General features: G+C 37.7%; 1 protein-coding gene across 1 annotated transcript in view; it reads right to left on the bottom strand.

Annotated features, from left to right (window-relative positions):
* Positions 1–10,561, bottom strand: part of SEMA3D (semaphorin 3D) — a 96,012-nt gene extending 85,451 nt beyond the window's left edge. The window contains exon 1 of the mRNA XM_042872729.1: positions 10,453–10,561. Coding sequence (XP_042728663.1) covers positions 10,453–10,561 — 109 coding nt within the window. The remainder of the gene's footprint in view (positions 1–10,452) is intronic.
* Between the last annotated feature and the right edge of the window lie 699 nt (positions 10,562–11,260).

Below are 11,260 nucleotides of genomic sequence, written 5' to 3'. Positions count from 1 at the left end.
TTTTTTTTTTTTAAACATTTAATCCCATGAGTAATTCAACCATGCTAATTACAGGGAAGTGATTATCCCTTTTGGATTAGTGTTGGATTAGTAGTGTTCTAATATTAAATTTTAAAATGAGATCTCTTCCATCCTTGCCCATGAAGGACTAACAAAATCACAATGATTTCTTTCACCATGGTGAAGCCATTTGTTTTGAAAACCAAGTGGCTATATCTGTTTAATTTAATTTGTAATTCCTCCATTAACACTGCGCTTTTACTTACACAAAACTAATCTACGCTGCTATAGCTGTTTTATGTACATCTACAGAATCAGAAGATAAAAGAAACAGAGACACATCACCATGCTTTGCATAAATGTCACTCTTGCCACAAATAAAGCATAAGTTTAGAAAAATATAATCACTTAACAAACAAGCAGTGTTTGCTGAACCCAATGCATGTGTCTAGAACTGCTCTCCCAAGTTAAGTGGCAGCAGGCTCTGGTGCAGTGAAGAAGGATGCCAGTGCTGAGAAATCCCTCATATTGGCTATGCAGAGTTCAACCCCCAGTGCAACAGTGCAATGCTTAAATCTGGGTGCATGAGGCAGAAAGAGAAATCTCCCTTGGGGAATATTGGGAAGCAATAACATCACTTCTCAAGAGCAACCTTGGTAGAGCAATGAAGGCAGAAAGAACAACGTGAACCTGAAGATGTCTGTAAGGCGGCAATGCGTCATCACAAAGGACAATGTCCAACATCTAGGATAGCTGGGGAGATTTAACAGTGGTAGAGTATTTGGAGGGATAAGAGCAAGTAAGGATGAGGCCTGTTGAGAAAACTGAGGGTTCGTATTTGTTCCCCCAAATCTTGCCCCAACCCATCACTGTGTCTGTATTGGGTCTGTGCCAAACAGAACTGGGAGCGAGTCTTGGCCCCAGATCCTTTGGTGATAGCCATACCTATCCACAACATAAATTATTCACATTCCATACAGCAAAAGTTGAACCTGAACACACATACCCACAGCTGGCAGACTGTCAAACTCAGAGCCATCAAACTCAATCATAGGACACCCAGAACACCCAGGCTCATGCTAAACACCTAATTCTAAGCTGATGTTTTGTTTAGAAAGTTTCTGCTGCAAGGTAGTTAGCTATGACGCCCTGGTAAATTCAGTGGCAGACACAGAAACAAAAAAAGGAAGGAGGTTTGTTCTTCTCAAAAGCGTGTTCTCTAACAATTGTTAGAATTCAATGGATGCAAGTAGTGAACTGGAGCATGCAGTGGGATCTGGCCCAAGCCTGATATCTGATATCCAAGCTGGAAGACAGAAAAGCTTCAAAAGCTGGCAACGATTCTTTTCCTTCTTTCCTGCGTGTCATACTAACCTCGAATGTATCTTCTACTTCAGCCTTCTCCAACATGTGGTTTCAGGCAGGATGTTGCCTGTAAAACCCTTATGTATTAATTCCAATAATTGAAGCATTCAAAATAAAACCAGAGCATTTTGAGGGGAACCAAAAGGCAGTGGTTTCCTCCCTGATGCTAACATGCCATCAGCCATAGCCAAACTTGAGAAATCAAGCATAAGTGAAGCAGGGATCTGTCATGTCTTCACAAAAACATTCCACACAATCAACCAAACCATGGACCTTGATTTATCTGCCTGACAGCTCTGTTCAGCTTTGCTGGGCTGGACTTTGCCCAGTGCCAGGAAGCTGCAGAGCATCTCTGTGAGAGAATATGCAACAAGGAAGGAGGGGGTGGAAGGAGGAAGAAGGTCAGGTGGAACTGCAAGAGCTGGACATGGGTAAGGCTCAGCCAATTACCCTGTGTGAACTGATAATAGGGACAATAGCTGTCGAGACAAAAGTCAGTCTAATAACAGTTACAACCCAGACAGTTCTGAAAGGCAACATTTGACGAGGCAATCACGTTTTAAAAATCCTCAGTATATTAACTGCATATTTGTATGTTTTCCTAAGAAGACTAATGCCATGACAACAGCTCAATTTAGCACAAGAAATAGGCCAATAAATACAATACTAGTGTTTTTAAATAATTAAATAACCATTTGTTCTTGCATTTATGTTGCTTGTAAATGCTGGCAGACTTCCTTCAAATAAACAAACAACTCTTTAAAAAAAAATAACAATGAAGATTACATGTTGGCAGTAATTTAGGCAAATCTGGACATTTGTTCCATTCATCTGAGGTGGAAAAAAAAAAAAAAAAAAAATGACACAGCTATCACGTTGTATTTGCACTCTTAGAAAGCCAAAACAAGGGTCCTCAAGGGAACAAGAAGTATAATATAAACGATCACTGAAAAACAAAATAGACCTCGGACATATCTCTGGGAACACATTCAATACGCTACGCCAATACAATCTGAAATGTTTTTTTTTTTTCCACTGCAGGCCCAAGGTTCTTTTATGGTGTAAAATGTCAGAAAAATAGTGCTCAACTACAGGGGCACAAATATTGATGCAAAATGATCTTCATAAGACAATTAGTGATTCTCCAGAAGCGCTCACAAGGATAGAAAAACAGAAGCAGTCTCACTAATCAACAGTCCACTGTTTGTTAAACTGAGGACTAAATTTGTGCTGTACAATGCTGAAAATGTCAAGCATTAAATACGAATGACAGTGCACAACAATATCACCACTGTAATCTAGTTTTCACTTTAATTCAGCTCCTATAGGGTTGTTTTTTAATGATTATTATATCAGCTGCCACAACAGAAGCATCCTAGTGAAAAAAAAAAAGAAAAAAAAAAAAGAATTAATCTTTTTTTCACTTTCCTCACCAAAAAAATAGGATTCTTTTTCTACAATTCTTAGTTTTTAATATTTTAATCACATGACACATCAAATATTTTTAATCAGTTTTGTAAATGTCAAAACACAGAAAACTCCCCCAACACAGAAAAAATTAGTTAATAAACAAATAAATAAATGTTGAAAGAACTTAAAGCCTTCCTACACCTCAATAAGACTATTCAATAAGCCTGCATTTAGTGTTTCCATTGCATAATAGAGAAGAAATTGAGTAACGTCAATGACACTGTCAAAAAGGTCAAGTCTCAAAGGAATTCCTATGAATTCCTTCTAATATGCTGTGTAGATATGTAAACTAAGTCATGCTACTACTCACACATTGGTAAAGCATGGGGCTTACTTAATTTAAACTGCTGCATACTGATAGCATAATTCTGTTCATACGGAGCTGAACTGAATCTCTAGAAAGGCATGTATCTGTCTCATAATAAGAGAGATTTCAATCTCCTGAAGAAATGCACTACAGAAGATGAAATTTTTGTAGTGAATCTAATACTGAAAATTCCACTCTTCTGAATTCAAAGATGGAACTAAAGATGACTGCTAATCTACCTTCCTAAGAAGACACATTTCTGTTTGGATCCAATATATAAAGTGGTAGGAATTTCCTTCTCAACAGAGGTAATACAATAACTCGTAGAAATAAAGAAATTCCAGTCGCAAATAGAAATTATCTGATTCATACTCATTTCCCACCTTCATTCTTTTCCCAGCAATTATCCTTCTTATACTTTAGTGAATGCCTTCACATTTTTTATGAAAGTAGCAGGGATTTATAATAAAATTTCCACTGTGGAATGAGTAATGTAGAAAGCAATTAGTAAACAATACAATGGTTTGTGCCCACTGACTAATGAAGCTGCATTAATTTGCTATAAAAGGATCATGAACGTCCTGACAGAATAATTACCAAGCACATTCATTCAAATCATTTGAATGAAAGTAGAGCTCACCATTACTGAATTTAGTGCAAAAATATTTGATGACATCTCTGGGGAATACCTTCATTCGATGTAGGTACCCACAAAGCAGAAGCTGGCAGCCTGGCCAATCAAAGCTATTTGCATAACCAACAGAGAGAAGCAGGAACCACCAGAAAATGAATCATATGAACCACCAACCCAAGCTACTTAGCTCCTTTTATTTATTCTAGTTAAGTACCAGATATTATATGGAAGGAACATAAAAGGAGCCTATGCTTTTACTTGTTTATCAATTTGACAGAGCAAAATAAATACTTCCAAAGCAAAAAAAAAAATATATAACTAGTACAATTAGTTTTGTTTCTCCAGTTCCAGATTTATGTCTAGTTGCTCCATACATTATGCCCTTCTCTATGAATTATTTGCTGAAACCTCATAAACCCTTGGCATGCCTAAGCATGGTCTTCTTCCGTAGGAGGTAAAGGAATGAATCCTGATGCTGATATAACAGACTCTTACCCTCCTTCTACTAAAAATTATGGATATTAGCCACACATTTGCCATGTTAGGTTTACACATCCTTACAGTGATAGTATTCTGACTTGAAAGGAAGTGGAAGAAAACAACATGCTGAACAAAAGGGATTCCATTATAAATGAAAAAAGATTGCAAGGCCGAGAACTCAAAAGTTGTAGACATGAGAACAACAGCTGGAATGTAATGGCAAACAACATGATCCTGCCTCTCAGGACAAGTTTATGAAGCAGAAGGAAAATAAAGGCAACATTCTCTTCCAAAAATAACAAGGCAACATTTCTACTTCCTTGGTATCTCCCTCATTCAGTGTCCACCTTCTGCAGGAACTCTCCAGAGGTCTTGAGGAACACACGATATCTGATTGCATGGTTAAAAAATGCAACCCACATTAAAGTGGGCAGGAATGAAAGTGCAGAGAGTAATTCTTTGGGATGCCAGTAATGATAGGACTTTTCAAGTCATTTCTCATTGTTGCCAATGCAGGGGAGCATGTCTGCAAATCACAGAAAGCTAGCATATACGTAATTGCCTGTTAGTATATACTTATTATTAATTGAAAGTAAAAGAGTATTTTATTTTATTATCTATGCAGGTATGCTCACTGTATTCAAATAGTTACAAAGAAGCCTAATTAGTCCTGTATATAATGAAGACTTATACCCCTGCTTCCCCTTATCTTCAAAAGCAGAAGCTCTGATCAATGGTTGTTGAACTACGAGACTAGATGACAAAATTACCATGTCAGGCACTGGAAACTTGCCCAAGTCCTAAGCTAGAAATAGAAGGATAAAAAAAAAAAAAAACTGTATTTTTTTTTCTCCCAAGATTTTTTGTTTTGCTTTGTCTTTTACAAAATTTGTAATTTTTTTTCTTTTTAATATGTGTGTGTATATGTCCATATATATAAATTTTCAACACTAACTGAAGTAGACTGATTCAAGGAACTGAAAATATACCACTATTTTTTCTTAAGATCTCATATTAATCAAACCATCTATGACTAGTTTCTGATAATTCTTCTGTCTCCAACTTTTCCGCAAAGAGTAGATCAGTTTTCTCCTAGAAAATCCCAGGACATTTCACTTAATCTTTACTCTCCCACTCTGAGTCTCTCAAGTATTTCAGTTTCTCTCCCTGTGTGGCCATACTGGGAGCACGCACAAGCTAAACATGAAAGAAAGAAATAGAGGAGAACAGGAACCATACAGGAGCCTTCCTGAGCAGATTGAACAATGTCACCAATCTGTTAGTCACTAGAAGAGGACTGAACTTCTCTGGTGTTATTTTTGTATAATTCCTTTGAAACCATAACTCAATGCTTTTATGATCTATGAACTAGTGCAGTAAGCACAATAACTTAATGGTGAGGCATTAGGAAAACATTAATGTGAAAATGTAATAATTATAATGTAAGCAGACTGACATATGTTCATGATTATCGTTACAAGTGTCTTCTAAGAGGGCCATATAGAATATTCAAAATTCATCTTCTTTAGCTGTGGCCCAAAATGTAGGGTTCTGTTAAGTACATTCAGCCGGAATCCTTCTGGGTCTCCGTGTGAAGAAAGTATAGGCTTTCAAAACAGACTGAGTCTGGACATAACACATCAGGATCAGAGACATACTTCTGCTGCAAGGGAAAGCACTTCAAACATCAGGGTGCCAGTCTGTCAGCACTTATCACTCAGTGGGTTATACTATCTCTCTAGCAGATTCCTCTTTCAAACTTATACTTCATCACAGTCCTGACCTTGCTGGATAAGCCCCCTTCAGGAGAGTTCAAGTCTGTATAATGTAAGACACGGAAAGTTTAGTCACTGCTTCCCAGTAACATCTCGGAGTTTTGTTCACTATGCATCAAAACTGGTTTACCCTGCAGGTTCTGAGGACATTTGTGCAGGAGAAAGGATAAGAAATCTAGCTAAATAAATGCTACAATGCAAAGAAAACAAGCAAACATCCACCCAATTGTGAACAAATAGTTGCTTCATAGCCCATTTGATATGCAAATTTCCATCCAAATGCAATGGAAACTGGGATGGCCAGGCCATACCATGCTCCAGCTAGAGTGTTTCAGATCAAGAAAAACAGGCAAGGCTGCATCATTCTGGCTTTTGCTGTATGGACTCTTTTTTTTTTTTTTAAGTCTGAAACATTCCATTTGCTGTTCATGCCAAGACAAGAAAAGAAACATTTTTAACCTTAAGGCCAGACATAAGCCTACAAAATTAAATAGCCAGGCTGAAATGAGACAGGTTTTACAGTTTTTAAGTAGCTACCCTTTGTTCCATCCTTAACAGAATAGTTACAGACAGAGAAAACACAGTAAGCTGCAAGCAAACATGCAAGACAAGATTCAATTGCCTTTATTTCCACTGAAATCTATGGCAGTCAGGACCACATGGTACTAAATACCCTACAAATAAAGAGCAAGTGTCAATACCTTCCCTGATGGGCTTACATCTACGAAGACAAAACAAACAAAAGATGGGTAGAGAAAAAGTGAATGTAATTACAAGAGTATGGTACAGTTAAGCCAGTGCAGCTCTGACTTGAGCATCCAGATCCCAAGTTTAAGAATGTAATAAACAAAACATGACAGACACAATTTACAGATCCTGAGCCAGAACAGCCTGGTACAACTTCTGTCCATATAGCTAAACTCTTGTTCCCATCAGGATAGATGCATTCCAAATACTTCTTCCTGGGAGCCTTCCATATTCCCTCAGCTTATCCCAGAGCAGTTTAGAAAAGGGCTAGTTGACAAAAGTGAAAACAACAAGGCATACTAACATCACAGGCTATTGCTAGCAAACATTGTATTTTGGCATTGTTTAACCTGCAAATACAGATGCAACCCATCTGTCTCTCTTGCAGTCCCTGTTTCCACAACAGAAACATGCCACTGAAGCCATCAGCGGAGATAATAAGTGACAGAGCCAGCAAAGGATCTCATTAAGTTCTGGTACTTAAAAAATACTGCTGTTCAATGTGCAGTTTCTGTGGAAGAACACAAGACGTGGCAATACATTGCAAAACATCCCACACTGTAAGAACAGACATCGAATCGAGAATCAAGTGAACATGACCATCAAATAGAAATTAAAAAGGGAAATAGGTTCTAGGTTTTGTAAGCAAGTGCAAAATTACAGATAAAATATTTGAAATATAACTCTGGTTTTAAAAAAGGAAATGTTAGGCTAAAATATCAGTTGCCTTTTATGATTGCTAAAATCTCTGTTTTCAGAGGGGCTTTGACAAACTTGGAGAAAAAAGCAGCAAAAAGCTGATACCCACTACAGTGCATACAAGTGTCTTACAGGATCCTGCCCAATGGCCAGCTTTTACAGCAAAAGTTCACTATCTTATACACAGTTGCCCTCAGTTCGCCTTCCATGTTAAATGGACTTCAAAAATAAGAAAAAGAAGATAAAAGCCGTCACAGTCACATTGGCTAGATTCTTTTAAACACTTTAGGAGCAGTGCTCCTGTACTTGCTGGAAATAGATTTGCAGGACTGAAGATGAAAGGCTCACAGTGATCAAATAATGGAGAGGCCATGGAGTCTTCCTTCTCAGAGATCTCTAAAAGCTTCCAGAATATGGCTCTGGGCTTCTTGCCCCTAACTGAGCAGAGGTTGCAATAGCGGGACCCAGAGGTCCCTGACAATCTAAGCAGTTGGGATTCTGTGATTCTGACAACATAAATAGGTTATTAACCTTTTTAGATAGTAGGGCTACAACAAAGGATAAAGGATAAGTTTCTTATTCTCTTTCACCATGTACTAATTATCTTTGAGGTCCTTTTCAACCTAGGTCATTCTAATAAGAAGGGATTAATAACTGATCACAACTAAGAAACCTGCAAAATTTTGCTAGAATCCTCTTGATGTATTCAGAATATGAGATGGCTAATTTTTATTTTTATTCATGAGGAAAAAAAACTGCAACAAATAAATAATCAGCATGGATCTTGGAAGAAGGAATTTCAGGAAATGTTTTATGACAAAGATCAGTCCTCTGCCATTCAGCTGTTTGTTTTGTTTTAAAAATCATGAGAGTGAAGCTTCTACAGCTTCTTTTTTCTTTCCTATTCCAAAAGCCTTGGGGATGTTTCTCTTCTAATTTTGAGCCCACTCTCATGCTGTGAATTCTTTTCCCAACATGTGAGTGTGAATGATATGAATGAAGATTATGCAACTGCTTACCTCTTTTTTGCTGCTCAAGTTATATGTAAAGGAAGAGACTAACAAAGGAAACCATTTTTTCTCTATAGATTTGTCTGGATCCATGCAATTTACTTTTAGTTACTCTACATCATTTACAAATTCTACACAACTGTAAGAATTTGCTTAGTAAAATCAGGATCCACATGTCTGCCTGATTTTATAGAAAGATCTAGGAATCTGATTTGTACAGTTCTCAGTGCTTACACCTCTAGGGCTGCTGGACGTTCAAAATGCTAAAATAAATAAATAACGTGATGCCACTTTTCCAACAATACAGCAGGAAAATTGCTACCATGGATTCACCATAGAAGCCTAACAGAGATGGTATAAAAAGCAGGTAAAAAAAGAAAGCAACTCTTTGTTTTCATGTGTATGTATATTGGGCCTGAAGACACAGTTCTGTATTTAATAGACTCTAACTCTTTGAAGTCAAGGAAAATGCTTCAGTCTCTTCAATTACATTCTCTTTGATTTACTTATTAATGCTATTTCTGATGACACATGAAAGCACCCAGAAAGCTGTTACACTCCCTTCAGATGCAAATGTCAAGAGCCACGGCAATGATGACACCAAAATCAAACCCTGTGTAATGCTCCTACACTAAATACCACACACTCCTGCAGCACTGTTGGTGAGCAACAGCATCAGCAGACAACAACGTACAAGACTGTCATGGTTCAGCAAGAGATGCAACCTCTGCTCCAAGTTTGCAACAGCATGTTTCTCCAAAGATGAAGGGGAGAGGTAAAAAAAAACCACCACCACCACCATAGTGCAGGTTTCCAAATCCTCTGGCCCTGAGACTGGCTTCTGTATTGACAGAGATTCATCCAAGCTCACTGCCTCAAAGCACTGGAATCTAAATGGATCACAATTATTGGATCACTGTTTTCTCTCAGAGATTCTGCTTTACAAGCTCTGGATGCTATTAATATTCCAGTGTCTTCACAATACCCACAAAAGCAGTTACATTAATTTAATAAACACTGATTTCTCCATCCTAAATACAGTCTTCCAAAAACTAAGCGTAAGTTCATATAGTCTCCATTTATAGTTATTAGAGGGAAAATGCCCTTCAGGGGCTAAATCCTGCCAACCACTTCTTGAACGGGAATTTAAGGTGTCTCCCTCTATGCTGATTACATAGAGAACCTAAATGACTGTCTTAATTTACATGCTCCCACCTTACTTCTTGGAGCCCTCAATTGGTTATCAAACAAAAATGGAGCTCCAACAGCTGGAGTCCAGTAAAAAAGTACTTGTAGCATATTTGCACTGAAGGTGGAAAGTGATAGGAATCAATTTCTCTCAAAAAGTATCTGAGAACTAGTGCTATAGGTCCAAAGCCTTGCTGTCACAATAAGCAAATTTCCAGTACATGAACTTATGAAAGGCAATTCACATCAGGCACCGGAACAGGGAGGTGGTTGAGTCACTGTCCCTAGAGGTGTTCAAGAAAGGTTTAGATGTTATACTAAGGGGCATGGTTTAGTGGGGAAATATTGGTGGTAGGTGGGTGGTTGGATTGGATGATCTTGAAGATCTTTTCCAACTTTGGTGATTCTTTGATTTCTACCTCCCAAAACCTCTCAAAAATCTCACCAAATTCACTGCAAGGAACAATTATCTAAAGATGTTCAAGAGAAAGTCACTGCATCATTATGATTCAGAGCCAAATGTGGATAGTAATGCATCATTCCTGTGGTATATTTTTGTTCTCTAACATACCTGATGACTTTTTTTCAGAGGAGTTTAAACTCATGATTTTTGGAGATAGTGTGTAGACAACTCATGCTCTGAGAGTGAATGAGCTTTTTAACAATGGTTGTAAAATAACTGGCAGTATTATTAATAGCTGTTTCTGCTAGGTAATGCCACACATCAAAAGCTGTCTGCATCACTGAGATAAATTGATTTGGTTAATGTGGTCTTACCTGGTTCCTCATGAACAATCAACACTGTGTCTAGATAGGAAGCTGTTGCAAACCCTTGGGCTATTGCAGTTATTGTTGCAGCTGAAGTTTGGTTTGACTGCTTTAACATTTTTTGGCTGTTTTCTGCTATTCATCTTGGAAAACCTCCAAAGTAAACCTGATAAAGTCCTGAACATCACAAAAGATGCATTCTTCTCTATACTTGTAAATCGTCTTTGGCATACTTCCCTTTTTTAGTAATTATAGATCTCCTCAGAGTTCACTGCACATAATCCACTGATACAAGGCTTTTTATGATCTGTCTTCTAACTCAGAAAACTAAAGCAAGCTATTGCATGATTCACATACGAGACAATAGAGCAATTCCATACACAAACACTGTTTAGGTCTTTGTATGGTTTTCCTGATTGATGTTACACTGCTGATCTATTTTTATGTATTATTTATATTAGGATAGTGCCTAGAGGCCCCAATCAGGGGCAGGACCCTATAGCGCTACAGATACCATGAAAGGGATACAAGAACTCTTCCTACTTGCAGCCTATAGTGTAACTGTGTACTGAATAACAACAGATGGACAAAAAAGAGGGAGCAAAAGATGAGATAGTTATTAATAATAAAAGTAATAATAATGAAAGTAACAAGCAGGGCATAACAGCTTCTTTGCTAAATATAGGCAACGTGGTAATTCTGTTTTCTATTTTGTCTCCGCTTCTCTGTTTTATGTTTTAAAACCACCTGTGGATGTGTAGGGCTGTATCCTGTGAGGATTCATATAAGCAAATGTCTTTTTGTGCCTGAAGGACAG

Source organism: Lagopus leucura, unplaced genomic scaffold (assembly GCF_019238085.1).
Source record: "Lagopus leucura isolate 7727_CA_CO unplaced genomic scaffold, USGS_WTPT01 Super-Scaffold_100008, whole genome shotgun sequence".
NCBI classification, from domain to species: domain Eukaryota; kingdom Metazoa; phylum Chordata; class Aves; order Galliformes; family Phasianidae; genus Lagopus; species Lagopus leucura.
Note: the sequence above shows the minus strand (reverse complement) of the source record. Positions and strands in the feature narration are given on the sequence as shown.